Source organism: Daldinia vernicosa (assembly GCF_022497035.1).
Source record: "Daldinia vernicosa strain CBS 139.73 unplaced genomic scaffold F5Y00scaffold_50, whole genome shotgun sequence".
In the NCBI taxonomy this organism is placed as follows: Eukaryota; Fungi; Ascomycota; class Sordariomycetes; order Xylariales; family Hypoxylaceae; genus Daldinia; species Daldinia vernicosa.
The window spans coordinates 199,785-219,847 of NW_025953966.1; the positions used below are offsets into that span (position 1 = coordinate 199,785).

The 20,063-nt window shown below is 49.0% G+C and overlaps 4 protein-coding genes across 4 annotated transcripts; 2 read left to right on the top strand and 2 right to left on the bottom strand.

Moving 5' to 3' along the window:
• Positions 1 to 1,105: 1,105 nt before the first annotated feature.
• F5Y00DRAFT_254995 (MFS general substrate transporter) lies at positions 1,106 to 2,714 on the top strand (the record flags this gene model as incomplete). The annotated part of the gene is made up of 3 exons (XM_048010241.1): positions 1,106 to 1,285; positions 1,344 to 1,640; positions 1,794 to 2,714. The coding sequence occupies 3 exons, from the start codon at positions 1,106 to 1,108 to the stop codon at positions 2,712 to 2,714; spliced, it is 1,398 nt and encodes a 465-aa protein (XP_047861869.1).
• A 464-nt stretch (positions 2,715 to 3,178) lies between these two features.
• On the bottom strand, positions 3,179 to 7,397 carry F5Y00DRAFT_160188 (uncharacterized protein). Its single transcript, XM_048004687.1, has 3 exons — positions 7,105 to 7,397; positions 6,334 to 7,035; positions 3,179 to 6,272 (listed from the first exon to the last, which is right to left on the bottom strand). The coding sequence occupies exons 1-3, from the start codon at positions 7,305 to 7,307 to the stop codon at positions 3,764 to 3,766; spliced, it is 3,414 nt and encodes a 1,137-aa protein (XP_047861870.1). The 5' UTR covers positions 7,308 to 7,397; the 3' UTR covers positions 3,179 to 3,763.
• Positions 7,398 to 9,222: 1,825 nt separating this feature from the next.
• Positions 9,223 to 15,082, top strand: F5Y00DRAFT_245316 (uncharacterized protein). The gene is made up of 2 exons (XM_048008951.1): positions 9,223 to 13,215; positions 13,275 to 15,082. The coding sequence occupies exons 1-2, from the start codon at positions 9,555 to 9,557 to the stop codon at positions 14,972 to 14,974; spliced, it is 5,361 nt and encodes a 1,786-aa protein (XP_047861871.1). The 5' UTR covers positions 9,223 to 9,554; the 3' UTR covers positions 14,975 to 15,082.
• A 955-nt stretch (positions 15,083 to 16,037) lies between these two features.
• On the bottom strand, positions 16,038 to 18,877 carry F5Y00DRAFT_160235 (multidrug transporter). Its single transcript, XM_048004688.1, has 2 exons — positions 17,625 to 18,877; positions 16,038 to 17,505 (listed from the first exon to the last, which is right to left on the bottom strand). The coding sequence occupies exons 1-2, from the start codon at positions 18,257 to 18,259 to the stop codon at positions 16,134 to 16,136; spliced, it is 2,007 nt and encodes a 668-aa protein (XP_047861872.1). The 5' UTR covers positions 18,260 to 18,877; the 3' UTR covers positions 16,038 to 16,133.
• Between the last annotated feature and the right edge of the window lie 1,186 nt (positions 18,878 to 20,063).

The window sequence follows — 20,063 nt, forward strand, 5'->3', positions numbered from 1 at the left end:
CGCCGAAGTATATGTATCTCCCCTTGATATTATGCATATGTCCCCCCACGTGTAGGCTACAGGTAGATAATTCTGGAATAAGTCCATCCACGTTTCACCCATGAATGAGTACCTACCTACCTATTTAACGCTTGCCGACAGTGGCCCGGAATTCCAGTGTTGGTAAAATTGATGAGGTACCTACGGTAATCTAAGCATCTGTCTGGGGGTCTAAGTAGGTAGGTACCTGTTATTCCAGAGGGCTGTCATAGCTCTACGAGGTCGTTATTAGAGAGCCGAGCTTTTCAACATTCCGAGCCTTGGCAGTGGTGAGGGATATCTATTTACGCCATAGCCAATTGCCGGGGGCGCGGTCGTTCTTGTGTCGCGGCAATGTCTAGGAACAGGTGGTTACCATGAGACGAAATGTCTCGCAGCCTGAATCCCTAAGAAAAGCCGCCGAGGGGCGAGAAGAACGAATTTAGTGAGATCTGCCTACATGATTTACCGTGGATGCGTAATCTGCCCGAGCTGATATGGATGTATTCGATGTAAGAGGTCGATGTAAGAGGTAGGCATGTAACTAACTAATAGCTTCGCAACCTAAGATACCTCCTCGAAGCAACGTCGAAAAAGAAATCATTGGTCGCCGACCAAACGATTTTGCGATAAGGTAGCGAGTTCGAGTTTCTTCTGTTTAAGGAGACCAGTGGAATAACCTTCTATTTATTTTTATTTTTATTTTTATTTTTATTCTTATTTTTTAAATTTTAAATTTATTATTCATTAGTTTCTTTTATCAGCTGGCATATCCAGCTGTTGCTCTTCGCTCTTCGCACTTTCGGTTGATGATCACCTGTCATGATCTTCACATGTGTCACTGATTAATCGTCTTTCTTTTTCCCCTACACCTGTTTCCTCGCGGTAGTAACGATCTTCCCTTTGGAAATCTAATTCTAGTTCCAACTTACTCCGGCTTCCAGTAAAACTTTCGGATATGCCGTCTAACGCATCGGAAGAGGAGCTTACCAACGAAGCCAAACTTGTTCGCATCGCTACCATCATGGCCAACCACAAATGCACGCCGCATAGCGCCGACGCCGAAGTGGCCGGTCTTCCTCCGGGCATGATCGACGCTCGTGCGGAACGCCGTCTACTCCGTAAGATAGACCTTCACATCTGGCCTATCCTGTTTGTCATCTATATGATGTCTTTCCTCGACCGCATCAACATCAGTAACGCCCGCATCCAAGGAATGTCCGAGGAGCTTGACCTATACGGTAATAAGTTCAACATTGCCCTCTTTGTGAGCCGTATTTTTTAAGTCTGTTGCTTTACATTTCAATTTTACTGACCTGTTACAGGTATACTTCATCCCTTACATCTTGCTCGAGGTTCCTAGCAACATGGTTCTCAGAAAGCTCAGGCCTCACTACTACATCCCGTTCCTTATGTTGAGCTGGGCTATTGTCAACATGTGTATGGGCTTCGTCTCAACTTACGAGGGGCTTGTCGTATTGCGCTTCTTACTCGGAACGTTCGAAGCTGGTGTCATGCCCGCTATCGTCTATCTCACTTCCATGTATTACAAGCGCCACGAGTTTCAGACACGCATAAGTTTCTTCTTCTGCTCCACTGTCGTTGGTGGTGCTTTTGGAGGAGTAAGTAACGTTTCTCTTTCGTCGGTGTACTTATTGTCATGTCTGTCCTTCACGTTATATCAGCCTGTGAAAGTCCGTATCGACCCAGTTGGTAGAGGATGACTTAAACAACGGTAGTCACTAATATATAAACACAGCTAATTATGAATATAGCTGCTCGCATATGCGATTGCGAATCTAGATGGCCATAACGGCATTGCGGGCTGGCGATGGATTTTCATCCTTGAAGGGGCGGCTACAGCTGTCGTAGCCATTGTATCCGTCTTCTTCATCGCCGATTGGCCGGAGCAGTGCCACTTCCTTACTCCGGAAGAGAAGCACCAACTGGAACTTCGACTAGCTGACGACGGCGCCAATACGGCGGCGCGCATGGACACGCTTAACGCATATGCGTATCGACGCATCTTGACCGACTGGAAGATTTGGGCTGGCGCTTTAATGTACATGGGTATCGGCGTTACGGGTTACGCTACCACGTTCTTCATGCCGACCATTCTGCGCGAGTTTGGTTGGGAAGCACAGGCTGCTCAAGTTCACACTATCCCCGTATATGTCGTCTCCGCAATAGGTATGATATCTGTGGCATACTTCTCCGATCGACTCAGGCACCGCTATGGCTTCGTTATTCTAGGCTGCATCATCGCCACGGTCGGGTACGCTATGCTATTGCGCCATGATGGCCTATCGAGCGATGCAAAATACGGCGCCGTATTCCTTGTGTCGCTCGGCGGCTTTGTGTCTACGCCAATTGCGCTTGCCTGGCTCGCCAACAATATGGCGGGCCATTGGAAACGCTCCTTCGCCTCCGCTATCCAAGTTTCTCTAGGTAACATCGCAGGCATCGTAGCAGCCCTGATATTCCGCCAGGAGGAGGCTCCACGTTACCTGACCGGATACGGCACTGCCCTAGCTATCACATGGCTGGGTGCTCTTTCAGCGACGCTACTTTTCGTAGGCATGCTTATCGAGAATAGGAGGCGGGACGCCGGTAGGAGAGACTCGCGGTTAAGTCATCCCAAGGAGGAGGTCGATAATATGGGTGATTATCATCCATCGTTCCGATTTACGTTGTGAAGGGATATTTGCCTGTTCTATTACTGGTTAGTTCCTTTGTCGCGGTTCTGGGACGGACGTGTGCTTGTAGCACCCTCGGAAAACTAACCCGTTCGGTACTCTCAACGACACCACACGTTGAAATAGCCTTCATATAGACAAGGGTAAACGTTGTATATGATAGAGGACGGGGCTCCCGCCATACGAAGACTTATGATGATGAATGCAGTAATTACCTTTATACCATTGCAAAGTTGTGTATCCTGTCTAGCGTCGGAACTGGGGTTGGCTTCAAATTGGCAGCGATAGTTTATAATTGTGCCGAGGTAATAGAGTAGGATAGTGTATACTCACGTGGCATAGTTGTTGTGATTTGAAGACTTGGGAGTCAATATGGAATGCACGATCTCCTGGTAGATGGGCCACCTGTGCTGGACAGGTAAGCGATCGGGTTAATATCAACTGGTAGGGTCAGCTTGGTCTGAGCGGAATATACAATTTTGAGGTCACTATCCAAAATATACGGAAGAACAAAACTTATTGGCTTGTGATGATATAAACCTGGCACCTTCGATATACGTCTCCCTAGCTAGTTGTCATACACGTAATTGATACATCCCAAATACCCTACCCTCCCCCCTACGCAGCCCTGCCCCAAAGCGTTGCTCGAACCCAGTTTGCTCCTGAGGGTTTCCACCAATGTCGGTTTCGTGAATAAGTCGTTCCAATCGTCATCCCTAATCGTAGGGGCACTCGTAAATTAACTCTACAAAACTGCTAGCCTGATCCGCCCGCAAACCTGTCTAGGTCGCCCCAACCTCCACGTTTGCTAACCCATCACAAATGAATAGCGTAGGGTACCTCATCTCTTTTCGCTAACGCATCATCGCAAAATGGAAATACAATATAGATGGGAGGGAAAATGTCGACGTCCAAATACTCTGGGTATATGCCATATTCCGAAAGAGCGGGAAGAAATAAATCAACCAAAGACCACTATAGCGTTTCTTTTGTGGACAAGTCGTAGATAAGTGTTGAACATGGGGCGCTTAAAAATACGATGCGAGCTTCTATAGCTCGTCTTTGATGTGCTTAACTGTATCCCCAACTTTTCCTGCGGCGGCGTCGGCAACGGACTTGGCGGTATCACTAGCTTCGCTGGCGGCGCTGACTGCAGTCGCGGATGCGACATTGGCAAGACTTGATGCAGAAGCAACACCGGCTGAGTATGCCCCTATAAGGCGCGAATATACCGACTCGGTAAAAGTTGGCTCTTTACCGACGACGAGCTCGGAAACGAGAGAGCTGACGGCCGAGTACTGGGATGCTGCAGCGACACTGGCTGAAGAAGCATAGTCTTCTGCTAATACCGTGATAGTTGAAACTTGATATGCTGCCGCGCCCGTAGCTAATGCTGCGTGGTCGCCAGCGGCGGAAGCGAAATTGCCGGCTGCGACTTGTAGATTCTCATACCATGGAGTGGGCGTCGGAGCGCCGTAGACCTGGGAGCTGACATGACTGACAAGCGCATCCCAGCTTTTCCCTATATAATCGCTTGCATCGGAAGCTAAGTCGCCGACGGACGATGCTATGGACTCGGCGTTATCGCTAGCGACCGAGGCTGCAGAAGCAACCGATTCACCGGCTACTGATGCAACGGACGAGGCAGACTCCTGAATATTGGTTGGGGTAGGCGTAGCCGTTAAAGAGCTCACAGCTGTAGACGCAGCAGAAATAAACTCGGAATAACGTGCATGCGCCAGACCTATGCCTGCATAATAATTGTGCCTAGCCTGGTCAAGAAGTTTCTCAGCTTTCCGTTCTGCCCCCTCGAGGTAAGTGCTGGGTGTCGGTTCGGAAGCGCCGATGGCTACCTTTGCAGATTCATATTGCTCCGAAACCCATTTTAACGAGTCGTCAAAATTGTGTTGTGCGATGGACTGGACTCTTTCCCAATCGACGGATGGCACAGTTGGCATGCTGGGAATCCATTGTGTGGTGGGAGTGCCATAGATACCTTCTGATGCGGCTGTCATCGCATTGTTGAGCCTCGAGTTGGCCGTGGCGATCGCACCCAGATATGCGCTCGAAACTGAACTAAACATCGCTTGGTGGATAGGTTTTGGCTCTCCGCGGATCTGTGCGGACACGGCCGACATAGCACGTGAATAATGGTCCGCAGCTCCCGCGACGGCGGCAGTATATGCGGATTGCGCGGCTGATGTGATACTAGCGGGGATATCTGATTGAACAACGGACGCAGCGCTGGACGCAGACGAAACAATGTCATCGTCTAGAATAGGTTGTCGCGAAGGTACGGACTGAGCTGCGGCGCCGAAGAGGGCAGATTTAATACTAGTAGTGGTAGCTGGCTCAACGGGTGCGGCTGGTTCATCGCGAAATTCGACGATTGTTTCCTGAACTTCCTCTGGTCCATCAATTGGATCAGATGACGGTAACGGCTCGACAGAATTAGTGGCGCTCTCAGTTTGTTTGGACACGAGGCTCTCCGTCGAGGCAAGCGAAGACGTATTGTGGTCTTCCGTATCTGTTTGAGAAAGCGATATTATGACAGTCTCAGCGCTGTTAAGGTTCGCTTGTTCGTTCTCGACCTTTTCGCTAGCGACAGGAACTGCTGACGTGGCGCTTTGCACGGCCCTCTGAGCAACGGATATTGCTGCCAATTCGGCTGTTTCGCTGTCGAAGTTATCGCTGGCATCGCCGGCTATGGCCTTCCACGTGGCAACCTGCTTCAATCGACTCAATTCCTCAGCAGCAGCTTGTGCAATATTCATACCCTCGTCCTCGATTTCAGCCCCGGTTGATTGCGCTAATATAAGGCCAGGGTGCGTTGTAATCAAGCGCTTGAAGTCATCCGTCCACTCGTCGAAACGCGCCTTCAGCTCGTGATACTTCTTCCAATCCTTGTAGGTGATGCCGTCCATCCATGCCCATTTCATACCGATCTTCTGAAGTGCAAGATCACGAGTTTGCTGAAGGATGCTATAGTGCTCTTGAGCTGCCTTAGTAACCGCGATTTCTGTCTCTTGATCATATGTCTGACGCCAGGTACGAATATCTTGGGCTTTGTTCTTGATCTTGAGACCAGCAGCCCGGACAGCGGCAGCAAGGGCTTCATCTCTCTTTTCATTGTCATTGCCATGCTTTTCCAAGATAGATACGATGGATTTCTTGAGGTTCTCTAACTCGGTGCTGGCGGTCTCCTCGAGTTGCTTCACTAGAGACCTACCCATACCGTTGGCGTGCCTTTCGATCATGCGGGCCGAGATCTCATCCACACGGTCCTCAATTTCGGCCGCACCTTCTTGTGCAGCAGTGGTAAACTTGCCTTCCCATAATTTGAGATCCTCGGCGGCGATCTTCGCGGCTAGCTCGCGTGTCTCCTCAGACGTGCGTGATTTCTTCTGCTTAATCTCGACTCCCGGCGCGTCTCGACTTTCAAAAGATTCTGCTTCGCTCAAGGGTTCAGGTTCTACGATGGATTGGACGGCCGAAGCAGCGGGTGAGGAGATGGAAGATGCTACTGGTTTTGTAAAAGTAGACCTGGGCGAGGTTGAACTATTTGGCTATCAGCGGACCACACGGGAAATAAATTCTTGACGAAGTGGTGGGAACTTACGAGCTAGCTTCCTCAGTCACCGGCTTGGCCTTTCTCTCATTGTACCTCCCTAGTCGCTCACCAATACGTACAAGCTGCGGCTCAACCTTCATAACGTAAACATCTCGTAGATGAGGCCAGATTGTAGTGTCCAGAAAAGTGTAAGTCTTATTCCAGGCCCAGATAGTCGAAGGAACCGCAGTGTCAGTTGTAAACGAATAGGCAGCATCGTAGCCTTGTGCGGCGTAGGGCTGTATGAATACGTAGGCCGGGAGTACGAATTCATGGTAGGTCTGTAAAGCATTGACCCGCGCGATATCATAATAAGGAGATATTACGGCAGAGATACTCTCAACATGGGGCGCTACCATTTGATCGTATTGGGCCTTTGCTATAGCTTGATACTCGCTTAGCTTAGGTTGCACGCTCTCCTCCCACTTGACCTGACCAAATGCTCGGGCCTGGGAAACTCGTGGGCCACCATATTTGACTGCGTACGTGCGGGCAGGAGTGATGACAATGCGGTCGACTGTCTCGTAGTATGGCTTGGCAACATCGACGTAAGGCGCCGCATAAGCATCGTAATAGGGTGTGATATGCGGTGTAACGGCCGATTTGATCTGGAAGTATGGTTTACATATCTTGGGCGATGTGTCGTCACAAGCGTCGAGAGTAGAAGGACAACGGAAAAGGAGGGTAAAGATAGAATACCAAGTTAATAGCCTATTATAGAATGCGGATTAGTATCTTGTTCTTAAACCAGGGAAGTATTCTGCGAAATCTTTATCCAACCTTGCGATGATGCTAAAGCTCCACGCAAAGAAGCTCCGCTTCTTCTTCTGTTCGGTATTTTTCCGCCTGGGAGATGTAGCATGTCCGTTTAAACCATTGACACCATTAATTCCGTTAATCCCATTTACGCCTTTGACACTCTTGGGTCCCTTAAGAGACCCGTTCGTGCTTGACTTAGATCTGGTGTTCGTTGCACCGGCCATAGTAAAAGCACCTAGCGGTGAGCTCGATCGATAGAACTAATTTTATTCGCATGAAGGTAAAGTTGATAAGTTTTATACAGAAATCGGTGTGGTGGATGGGATATCCCCGAGATGCGATGATGAGTCGTACGAAACCGACCAAGATAGGGTAGATAGGGAATATATTGATTCTTTATTTCTAGGTCAGCATCGAGTCCGCGACTTGAGATTCGAATGTGTGTACATAGGTGTATGTGACCGACTCGGGAGCTGACTACGTAGGAAGTCTAAGACAAGAGGGAATAAAAGAGGAGATTTAAGATTCTGTGGGATAGCAGAGTAGAAGAGAGTGGGAGAAAGTGGATACAGAAGTTTTAGAAGCTTTGATGATGGTGTGTGACGGCCGCGAAGCTAAGGCTGGCGTTTTGCCTTCCTGTAACAAAAACAGATGATCAGGGATTATCAGGGATGACGCAGGGGTGTGTGAAGGTTCGAGAAATCGATACAGTCTTTGTTGCCTGTTTTCTTCTTCTTCCCTCACCTAAAAAAAAGAAAAAGAAAAAAAAAGTAATAATGTAAACGTCGGGTTCGATGATATCAATTTACAAGGGTATGATCAACAAATAGAAGAGTTCAAGGACGGTGAACGAATGAATGATATGTACGTACCTAGGTACCTATGTATTTATTTTGTGCGCATCGAGCTGATGAACCCACAGGAGCTATGACGAAATATACGATAGTAAATATTTCACGTGAGAACGGGTATTTCGTACATAATCTCAAAGATAAACACGAGGGGTCGGATTGGGGATTGAAGATTGGAGAATTGGACGGTCGTACTTATATCAAGCTATATCTAAGTAGGTAACTTATATTACCGGACGGTTGAAAAAAGATGCTGGTGGTTGATCGGATCTCTGAAGGCTTTAAGGAGGTAAGATATCAGGAAACAGGCTACTCTTCCATCGCCTTATCGCCTATGACGTTCGTCTTTTACGGTCAACCCTCCATCTCAAGAACTAGACTTTGCCAACTTGCCTTGTACCTAGGTAGTGTATGCCATAATTATTCTGTAGACGTCATCCGGCTATGGCGTCTGCAGCCAAGCAGTGTAGAAGAGATGATCTGCCCCTGCAGCACAGATCTTGAGAGTTATATCAATGTCTATGTCTAATAAATAAAGAACTGATTGTCAACTGACTGTTGATTAAGCACTTATCATTTCAATAAATGCAGGATTCATCCGGGTATAGCAATGACCATTATTATATACTGTAAGGTCCGCAAGTCAGCTTGACGAACCCGGATTGCTGGAACGCTAGATGGGACCCTAACAGGACGGGAACCGATAGACTTGCATATATTTCGCGTGGGATGGAAACAAGTGATGTATTAATATAGTACTTTTATAATTACCAGACATTACAAGTATACATACTAGCAAAGTCTTTATCATCGCATCGTTGCCAGTCTAAGCTGCAATAGTGTAAACCCGGATTTGGGCCACGCCGATTACATGAGCATATAACTGACCAAGTCTAGATTTCTAAACTTATTGCTAGCGTAAATGTACCTAGGTATTGGTAAAAGAAAGCAGGTTTATCAAAATTAGTCAGTCGCATCAACTACATAGCAACCCGGACTTCTCTTGTGGTCTTGGGCATCACGTCATAACTTTTATTTGGCTAACGAAGACTTCTTAATAAATGAATGGTTATCTATTGTATAATTGATGCTTTAGTGCGTAAATAATAGCATAATCTATTTTGTTGCTGCACTTCGTACTATGATTCTCGTTTATGCTTCTTTCAGGTATTTGCGTGTAGCAACATTAGTTAGATACCTGTTATCACGAGATTAGGTAATCCACCCTAGGTATTGTACCATCGGCTTTGCTCTATTCCGATGACAATAGTTGCCACAGCGATATTACCTTACGTAAGATATGTAGTCTTTTTGACGTACTTTCTACCTATGTAGCTTCTATATCAGGTACGGAAACATACAAACATACAAAGAATCACTTCGAATTTATCGCCCCAGCTAAGGTAATTCACACCCGTTGGCAGGCAGTTTAATTGCATCGATTATCACCACCTTGTACCGTCTGTTTTTTTCTTTTTCCAACTTCAATCGACCTACCACACCACGCGCGACGATACCGCAATCTCATGGTCTAAACTAAAGAAAAGAGCCCTTTGGGCGAGAATTACAATTTATCTATCACCGACTGGTTTTAGTTTCAAGCCGATTTCGTTGCCTACGATGACGGATTTCTTACCCGACCTTACCGAATTCCCCAACGCCGCTCAGCGACGGAAGCAATCCGTTACGAAGCCTGATGCTATGGCGGAGAATTCCACGTCGGGAGTTAAACCTTTGACCAACGACTCGATCGATCCCGATACCTGTCGGATTTGTCGAGGAGAGGGCACCACCGACGAGCCTCTCTTTTACCCTTGTAAATGCAGCGGCAGTATCAAATATGTACATCAGGATTGCTTGATGGAATGGCTCTCACATTCGCAAAAGAAGCATTGCGAGCTTTGCAAGACGCCATTCCGCTTCACCAAGCTATACTCCCCGAATATGCCCAAGCGACTACCTCTGTACATCTTCGTCACCCATATGGCCAAATATTTCTTCCGCAACGTTCTTGTCTGGTTAAGAGCCATCCTGGTCACTAGCGTGTGGTTTGGCTGGCTTCCCTATCTCATGCGTTCCGTCTGGTCCTTTCTATTCTGGATCAGCGATGAGGGTTTCGGTCCTAGCCCACCTATCCTCGATTCTCGGAATGCCAGTTCAGTAGGCCGAGGCGATCTGTCTTCTCTTTCCGTCACGGGCACGACTACATGCGCATCCACACCCTTGCTACCCGCTACGACGACCGCTGCGAGTATTGGAGGTATCATCGACCAGATTCCTGTGTCCAATTTGCTGAGAGCCATCTCGAGACCTTTGAACGCAAGCCCTCCAACTTGGCTCACTACACTATTGGGCTTGTCCGCTACCACAGACAAGTCAATGTACGGAACTAAGGATTTCCTGAACGTGACAAATGTCGATCAGTTTTCTATCTCGCCTGCCGCTTATCGCCCATCATCTTTATTGAGCGAAGTTGCCGTCCTCAAACACTTCACGCGACACCCTGCCATCAACCGGACCATCATCGCTGTTCTAGAGGGTCAGATTATAACTTTGCTGGTCATCGTATGTTTTATCCTGATCATCTTAGTCCGAGATTACGTGGTGCAGCAGCAACCTGAAATAAACATGCGCGCTGCTTTCGCCGCAGCAGAAAACGAGGCTCCTCTGCCGCCCGGACCCGTGAACAATCCGGCACCGCGCAACTTGGGTCCAGATGACGACGAGGGCGTGGACTCTGATGAAGACTCCACTGCAGAACGGGATGGGCCGATAGCTGACAATGATACTCAAGACTTGGATCCTAATCGAGCAGGTCACCTGCAAGATATTGTCGATATACAGAACCCTCGTCATAGACCTATTGCCGAATTCCGGCGGCGAGCGCCACGGTTTGATACCAATGGCAGACAGGAAGATCAGCAAGAAGACCGCGGTCGTGCCGAGTCTATCGTACACAATGCAGGGCTCGAGGAGCAGAGCAACCAGTTTCAGGCTGGCCCAGCCGAGCATAAAAACAGCGAACGGACTCTCTCGGACATTCTCGATGGTGAGGGCAGTTCGCAGGGTACGGTGAAGGAGTATCTACGGATCTATAGAGAAGCCGGCGGAGACCAGGGAAGAATCCTCCAAATCATTCGAGAGGAAGGACTGGAAGAACGTATGCGATACTGGATCCGCGTAACGCAATCGATGGCAACTGCTGGTAGGGCTGCTGACGGAAGCAGTCTCGATCTGGGGAACGGTATTGGAAGCTCAATTCTAACTCACCAGGAACGGCGCTCAAGTCGGTCCCCTACAAAGTCGGACTCGCCCAGAGCTGACGCGACTAGTAGCGATAACTCGAGTTGGACGTGGGCGGAAAACGACGACGGCGATGCCATAGCGAGCCAGGGTCCCCACGATAAAGGAAAAGGCAAAATTACTGAGACTTCCGGAAATGGCAGTGATTCCTGGACAGATCCCTGGGCGTCTTGGGGAGGCGAATTTGGCGAAAATGCGTCGTCTTCAGACATACCGCCCTTAACTAGGCCAAGATCAGCTTCCGACGGTCCTCAGGCCCCCAAACCTATCAATAGGCTTGCAAATAATAACTGGTCGTTTTCCGATCTACCTTCTGGCCCGTCGAATGGTTCTCATGAGAATGTGTCTGGCCCCGGCGATTCAGCCTCACCTCCACCAGTATATTTAGGTGTGAATAGCGATATCCACCGAACGGGGTTGTCACAACCAAGTAGACCCGTTCACGACGGTACCGCTGTTGACCAATCACAACGTTTTGAACAGACGACCGTACCTCTCCAACCAGGATTCAACACGCCGGCGACTGTGGAAGACAGGATGGTTGATGAAATCAGCTTACAGAATCCTACGGGAGACGGCCACGCCGATGACTCCACTGCCTTGGTCGAACCGGCTCATGGTAACGAGCCTGCTGTCGTTGCGGCGAGACAGGCCGGTAGCATTGTGGATCGTGTAGCCGATTTCATGTGGGGCGACGTAGAGGCTGGCCATTTGGATGAAATTGAACCAGAAGAAGCTGTGGATATTTTCGGTGTGAATCAGAACGCGCCATTCTTCGACAACGATCGTGGGATTGAGGGAGAAGGTGAAGATGAGATTGAGATGGCCCCAGATGTCGTCGAAGCTGCCGTTGCTGCTGGTATCGATCCAGAAGCCGTCGAAGATGCCGAAGATTTCGAAGGAATCATGGAATTAATTGGTATGCGCGGCCCGATCGCAGGCCTGTTCCAAAACGCCATCTTCTGCGCCTTTCTCGTATCTATTTCTATCTTTGCGTGCGTATTTGTTCCATATAACTTCGGTCGCGTATCTGTTTGGGTCGTCGCGCATCCGACTCGTCTGCTCAGAATCATTTTCAGCGCGTCCAAGTTTGTTCAAGACGCCGTCCTGCTGGCTGTCGGTTATACCTCGACGATTGTATTCACCCTCCTCGAAGCATTTACTGTACTTCTAGGAATCGATCAGGGAGAACAACTGATACATGACCTCAGAATTGAGACTAGACACGTTGCCATCAGAGCGCTAAAGCGGGTTCTCGCTAGTTTCATGTCTGAGATTCCGCTCATCTCAGTTAGCGAGGTGCGTAACTTCTCTGCCGTCAGCCATGAGGCCCTTATCATAATAAAAAGCGAGATCCGGTACGCTCTCTCATCTGTCGGGCATGTCATTCTGTATATTTTTGGCGGCGACTACGTTGCCAAGTTGGCTACGGCCAAGTCTATAATTTCCGTTCTGGTACCGGCAACATTACAATCCCTGAAAGCTCTCCCCACCATCGTAACGCAGCCAGGGTCGTGGATGTTGAATCTTAGTCTTTCCGAACCGTCATCGTCTACAAATCCCGTTCTTGCTTATTGGGACGCGAGCGACAGGACATGGGCTATTCTTGCTGGATATGTCTCTATGTCAGTCATAGCCGGGTTCTATCTCGCCAGAGGGACACCGTTTTGTACAGGGCAAGCCGCTCAAGAATGGGAAGCATCCATTATCGACCTCCTAAATCAAGCCGGCGGCGTCATGAAGGTGATCTTGATCATCAGTATAGAAATGCTGATATTCCCATTGTACTGCGGATTGCTGTTAGACTTCGCGTTACTCCCCCTCTTCGAAGGCACGAGCCTCAGATCTCGTCTTTTATTTACCTACAATTATCCGCTCACTTCCATTTTCGTCCACTGGTTCGTCGGCACCGCATACATGTTTCATTTCGCTCTCTTCGTTTCTATGTGCCGCAAGATTATGCGAAAAGGTGTTCTATGTAAGAAACCCTCGATTCAAGCTACCGGCTACCTAGGTAGGTTTGCTAATTAAAATTAGACTTCATCCGCGATCCGGACGATCCGGAGTTTCATCCGGTGCGCGACGTCCTCGAGCGCAATGTTACAACCCAGCTCCGCAAGATACTATTTTCGGCTTTCGTTTATGGAGCGTTAGTCGTAGTTTGTCTCGGGGGTGTCGTGTGGGGCTTATCCCTAACTTTGCCCAACGTCCTTCCGATCCATTACTCTTCTAACGAGCCGGTCCTTGAATTCCCGATCGACCTGCTCTTTTACAACTTCCTAATGCCTCTCGCCGTCAAGTTCTTCAGGCCGAGCGACGGGCTTCACGCCATGTATACCTGGTGGTTCCGAAAGTGCGCCAGAGCCCTACGGCTGACATGGTTCCTCTTCGGCGAGCGACGCATAGACGAGGAGGGTACGTTAGTGCTTCCCGGAAGCTCGCCTTATCGAAAACTTCCCTGGTGGCGTCGGATCTTCCTCGAAGTCAATGCCGAAACTGAAGTGGTCCCGAAAACGTGGCAAGACACATTCAAAGGAGGAAGGGCGAAACCTTCTTCGGAAATTCCCGCCGAGGAGATGAGTGCGCACAACGAAAGGAAGGGGAAGCTTGTCAACTCGGGACAACTCATCCCCGACGGCCGCTTTGTGAGATCGCCAGCGTCTGATCAGGTCAAAATCCCCAAGGGCCAGTCAGTTTTCCTTGACGTATCAGAAGAGGATAAGAGGGAAGACGGCAAGCCAGATCGCCCGGATACAGACCTCTACTCGGGAACTCATTACCAATTTGTTTACGTCCCTCCCTATTTTCGCAGCCGTATCTTCCTATTCATCCTATCCATATGGATTTTCGCAGCTGTTACTGGAGTCGGCTTCACGATTGTACCTCTCGTGTTTGGCCGGCGCATGTTTAAGGTTCTTATACCTTCTCACATACGGACTAACGATATCTACGCGTTTAGTATTGGAGTCTACATTCTCGGCTCACTGGGCTACTTTGTCTTTCACCTACGGTCAATGCTCAACAAACTAAGAATTTTGACATCCTCTGTGCTGGATTCGATGCTCGACCGTCAGACAATCCAGCACGCTATCCAATTCACGAATCGTGCGTCCCGGCTGTTATATACTTATACAGTCCTACTAATCGTGTTTCCCCTCCTTATCACGCTTCTGGTAGAGCTCTACCTACTCATGCCGTTGCATACGTACATGTATCCGGCCGGAGCGAACGCTACGAGGCGATTCGAGGGTTTGCGAGGGGGTCACACCATCCGGGTTATTCAAGCTTGGACTTTAGGTATCCTATACCTCAAACTAGGTTCCCGGGCTGTGACGCTGTACGGCGGCAGGCCGGCGCATGCCGTACGCGCCGTTCTACGTCGCGGCTGGCTAGAGCCCGATATCGGTGTCTTGACACGAGCGTTTGTCATTCCCGGCATCGTAGCATCGTTGGTGATGATCGCGATGCCTCCGATTATGGCGTGGGTAACCCTTCACCACATTTTAGATGTCAATCCCGAAGTAGCTCAGGAAATGCGAGTCTTGATATTCCGCCTCGCCTATCCATCTACTGCACTCTTCTGGGCAAGTCTCATTTTGATGCGGCGCATATTACGCGTATTCGAAGGTTGGCAGGTTCGGATCCGGGACGAGGCGTACCTTATGGGGGAACGGCTTCATAATTTCGGCGGCACTTCGTCTAAGGTATCAAATTGGAGAGCCAGCGCGAGGCTTTGAATGCTGTTTATACGGGCATATAAATCGAAGTAGAATTCTAAGACTAGATGAACTTACGCGTATGAGTTGATGGAAACATATATATACACTGTCACATTAATTTTGCATGGGCCTCCTTTTTGTGAAATTACCTGTTGTAATCATTGCTATCATCGTACCGTTGTGGGCGTTACTTATGATACGTGATACGGGATACGCATACAACCATGTCTAACCTAGTAATATGAAAGGTAGGTATCGTTAAAATTTGAGGTTCAGTAACACCCGACATGGATCTCGATGAACAGAAGTTTTACCTACTGCAGATCTATTACTCCATTCGTCTCTCCCATCTAAAGTAGGCAGGTAGGTAACATGCGCCATTATCACGTATCTCGGCGTCTAAGAAGATGATTTAGTATTTGAAGTATAATTGACAAGACAATAAGATAGAGAAAAAAAAGTAAACAAAATATACAGGCGAGCTATATAGCTTTGTTTCCGCTTCTACAAGCAACCCACAGCGAAGCAATCTTCAATATTAGTATCGGGCCCCGAGTGGAACCTGGGCAATGTTGCGTTGCAGATGTAGGACTCGGCTGCTAGTAATAATCATAGGTCACTTGCGTGTCGTGCGCGTCTGCACACAACACGCACATGAAGTCGGCAAGTGCGAAATGATACGATAGCAGGGACATAAGTAATCGAATTTCTTTGTAATAAATAAATGGGCTCTTTCATTCATCAATGTAGTAGTAGATATGGAAACCCTCCTGTTCAACGCCCTGTTCCACCAATCAGAACCGAGGGAAGCCAACCCGACTCCAGCAGACGAGCACTCCTTGGAACAGCGAAGAAAAAAAAAACCTCACGCAAACGCCCAATGGAATGCCATCCCGACGTTTCAGTCCCGGCACACCGCGTGAGAAAAGACACCGGTGCCTTGGGGTATATAATAAAGACAGAAGAGCCCATCCACCACGATTGACTCTCTGCTAGAGACATAGTGTAGCAACTCTCCACCGCCGTCCCGCCCTTCATGCTGCTGTATATGTCTTATGTTAGTGCATTATATGTACATATACAGCCCAATCCCTCCGACGCGATGTAGTAATATCTTCTAAGAGGTTTCCATATCATCATAGGTTGGTGAAATATGGTAATGTTAGTCGACCTTGCCCTATGGCCGGGGCTCTGTTGGTTGCGTCGGTAACGAAGCGATGGTGTTGAGGTTCTGGAGTCGGTGGTGGAGATGGTGGTGAGAAACTCCTTCCTCCTCGCTATCCTCGGATTTCCGATGGAGATCGGTACTATTTCGTCTGCTAGGGTTGCGGCTGGCCTGTCGGCTCTGACGGCGACTTGCAGCCTGTGCGCTCGAGTAGTACGAGTTGTGTCGTGATGCCGACATGCGGTCACCAGGTCGCTTTTGCATGGTTTCCAGGGTCGGCGCGTTTGGTGCGGTTGTGGGTCGAGAGTGGGTTGTCGAAGTCTGCGGTCGTGTGTCGCCTCCCGCTGTCGATGGGCGGTGGGAGTGGACGTGACTGAGAGCATGACCGCCAAATTGGGCAGCGCCTTGAGCCAAGCTCTGAGCGAAAGGCGAGCGCTTACGTAGCGTCGGGCCCTTCCAGTAGATGACGTATACGGCAATAACCAAAACGAATGCGATACAGAACAGAATTGTTGACGCGTACTGCAGGTTTAGACCCTTCTCAGCGCCGATGTTGGTATAGAAGGGAGTCGCCGGGAGGGTGAGGACACCGGCCAAGAAGTCACGCGCCCAACCGTTACCACCGGTAGCCGAGGCAGAGTAAGGTCCGTACGCGCAGATCATGTAGTCAATTGTAGCCATGTAGATGGCGTAGTTGGCAATGCCGATTATGCACGTGCCGAACATAGAGCCGATCCAATGTAGCGGCGGACCACCGCTCGTCCAGGCGAAAATGATGAGGCCGACAGGCAAGCATGGGACGAGCCAGAGAAGAAGAGAAAGACGGGACTCATACTGGGCATGCTCGTCTTCGGGATGTTTCTCGCGACGTCTCTGGTTTCGCTTGAAAGCTGGCAGGAAAAGAAGCCAACCGAATACATAACCAAGACCTATAGGAACAAAGGCGAGACCGATCTGCCAAGAGTTAAAGTTCCAGCGCTGATAGACTAGAGCGAACGACTGGATCTGCATGAAGATGAGGGCATCCGAGAAACCAGAGAGTAGAGACAGCGTCAGCACAATAGGCTCGGTTAGGAACATGCGGAAAGGGCGGAGCCAGGTGTAAATGAGTTCCTTAAGCGTGAATCGACTCCAGAAAGATTCGATCTCATCGGGGCCGTAAACGTTGGGATCCTCGCCACTCTGTCGGCGCTTCTTGGCAATCTTATTGAGCATGATTGTCGTGCGTGTCTCGGGTACCGTGAAAAGATGCAACAGCTGCACAGCTCCGCCGAAGATCAGCTGGATCCAGGTACACCACCGCCATGCCTGATGCGGGGGAAGGGTCTCTACGAAACCGCCTACGATAGGTCCGAGAATAGATCCACCGACGGAAGAGAAGACACTACAAAAGAATTGAAGTCAGTATGCATATCATCTATATCGGCCCCGACATATTGAATCAGAGGTTATGAAGAGGAAAGCCGTCTAATATTCCAGACGCAAAGCGGATGGAGAACTTACATGTAGGCCACGGCATATTGTTGTCTGTCGCTTTCGAACATATCGGCCACCATACCAAGTGTCACACTTCCTCCAGCGGTAGAAAGACCTCCGAGGGCTCTTCCAGCTAGCAGGCAGCCAAAGTTGGGAGCTAGAGCGACCGGTAGGGTGAAAATATTGACGAGAAACATAGAAGCCTGTAGGATAGGTTTCCGGCCGAACTCTTCAGACCAAGGGGCCCATAACTCACAGCCAAAAGCGTAAGTAATGAGGAAGATGGCTGCACCAAGACGGGCGGCCTGCTTGCTAACGCCGAACTCCTCAGATATTCCTTCGAGGCCGTTTGAGTATAGAGATGTGTTAAAGTTCATCGAAGTCTGGACGAGGAAGATGACGGTGAGAATCCACCACTTCTTCCACCAAGAGAAGGCAAAGCCAAGTTCACTCTCGCAGTCTTCTTCCTTTAATTCTCGCTTTCCGGTTTCCGTCTTAACCTTTTCCTTCTCGGCAACCTTTTCGGCGAGGGTCTGGTCGACGGTCGGGCCCACAACCGTGCGACCACCGTTGACGTGACCAACAGTCTCCTCGGAGCTGTAGGTCGGACGCTCGTTGTTAGGCCCAAATGTGGCGGGCCATTCTTTCGAGGCGCCCTCCATGGCTGCTTTATAGACGGAGATACGCTACAGCAGACGTGGTATTTAACGGAAGAATAAGACGTCAAGTCACTGAGCTAGAGGGTATTTCCCCGCAATGAGAAACACTCTACCGGGACCACCCAGACCCGACGGGAAGGGAAGGGAGGGAGGAGGGATATAATAAACAAAACTAGGTCGGGGAGATGTATGGTATGGAGAAGGAGAGGAGGTATGATGTGGGTGGCTTGAGCGGCAGAGTTTGGCCCCGAGACAAAAGGCTGAGGAGAAAGAAGTCTTTCAAATAAACGCGCACGCCGGTCTGGGGATAGTCTCGAGTATATATACACGAGGAGACTGCGTGGGTGTGGGTATGGGCGTGGGCATGGGCGTGGAGATTATCAAAGGGGAATAGCGAGCCAAGATATGTACGTATGAGTATGAGGTATGAAGTATAAGGTATAAAGTATAAAGAGGTATACAACCTAAAAAGAGACTAAGCAACTAAAGGCTTAGAGAAGGCGAGACTGACTGGTAGAACCAGGAACATGACATGGAGGAGAGAGCGACGGAAACCGCAAACAAAAGTGGAAAGTTATCAAGGATCTCGGAGGCCAATCCAGTAACAATGAGGAATGAGGCAGTAGCAGTCAGCTTTCTTTGCTTGTATCATACCTGCTACCTTGCCCGCTACCTTACTTAATATTACTTCCTTGTAGTCGGTCAGTCCACACTTGCGGATGCTGATTGTACGTTAGATGTGTGGAGACATGGGTAATGGGTAATGTATACTTGGAAAATGTATACTTGGAAAATGTATACTTGGAAAATGTATACTTGACTCTGTCATCCACACGTTACATACATGATGTAGTTGATGTATCACGGTACATGCACGTGGTACATGTAAATAATAGAACCACAAATGTAATTTACATGTAAGTAAGGTACATGTATCTAGCCGATGACAGTGGACGTATCTCGGGGTCGTCTATTTTGCTATGTCGTAGGTAGGTAGTTTGTATAGTAGGTAGTGACGAACGGGGAATATAGGAACAAGGCACATAATAAAAATAGTAGAAAGGTCGTCGGCGCTACTTCATCGACTACCGCATCGACTACCGCATCTAGTGCTGGAATTACTGGACCCTGCACGTTCCTTTCCCGTAGACCATGCTATGCTACCAAGACTACGCTACGAATTAGGACAGGGGTAAAACAGTTCGAAAGCAACGAATTGGTCGAAATGGAGGAACTCGCATGCAATCCGCGGCGGGCAATCGGGTGGAAGGGGAAACCAAAAATTGGAATTGGGCTTCTAGCAAAGAAAAGAAAAATAGGCAGCTCGAGAGTGACTTTAACCCTTCGACCCGCGTTCATAGGTATGACGACAGCATTCGGCTGCAGGGTCTGCAGGTTGGGCTGCTCAATGTTTCCTTCGTCTGGCAGGCCGGTGGCTTGCTTTCAACCGAGGGAAATCGGGACAAATCCGACAAGACGAGATGCCAATTTACGTTGGTAAGGTACGTTGGATATGTTGGATTGGAAATGTTGGATTGGATACGTTGGATGAGGAGAGCTGGCAAATCCGGGGCTCCCCCTTGGGGTCAACCGGATGTAGGATTCATGTCAGACGACCCCATGTCTATGCAGCCCGAGGCACACGCCTCCTCTGATTTTTGACATCTTTTTCTCTGGGGAATGCGGGAAATAATTCATGTTTTATTCATTCCCCCCTTTGATTGTTTGGTTCATTTTGTGGAAAAGCAGTTGGGGAAAAATGGGGGGAATGGGGAAGGAAAATGGGGGACACAGGGGGACAAGAAGC

Coding starts and splice junctions, on each gene's coding strand:
- F5Y00DRAFT_160188 (XM_048004687.1), bottom strand. CDS start 7,307: ATGGCCGGTGCAACGAACACCAGATCTAAGTCAAGCACGAACGGGTCT. Junction 7,036..7,104: donor AGCTTTAGCATCATCGCAAG/GTTGGATAAAGA, acceptor ATTCTATAATAG/GCTATTAACTTGGTATTCTA. Junction 6,273..6,333: donor GTGACTGAGGAAGCTAGCTC/GTAAGTTCCCAC, acceptor ATAGCCAAATAG/TTCAACCTCGCCCAGGTCTA.
- F5Y00DRAFT_245316 (XM_048008951.1), top strand. CDS start 9,555: ATGACGGATTTCTTACCCGACCTTACCGAATTCCCCAACGCCGCTCAG. Junction 13,216..13,274: donor TATGCGAAAAGGTGTTCTAT/GTAAGAAACCCT, acceptor AATTAAAATTAG/ACTTCATCCGCGATCCGGAC.
- F5Y00DRAFT_160235 (XM_048004688.1), bottom strand. CDS start 18,259: ATGGAGGGCGCCTCGAAAGAATGGCCCGCCACATTTGGGCCTAACAAC. Junction 17,506..17,624: donor CAATATGCCGTGGCCTACAT/GTAAGTTCTCCA, acceptor ATTCTTTTGTAG/TGTCTTCTCTTCCGTCGGTG.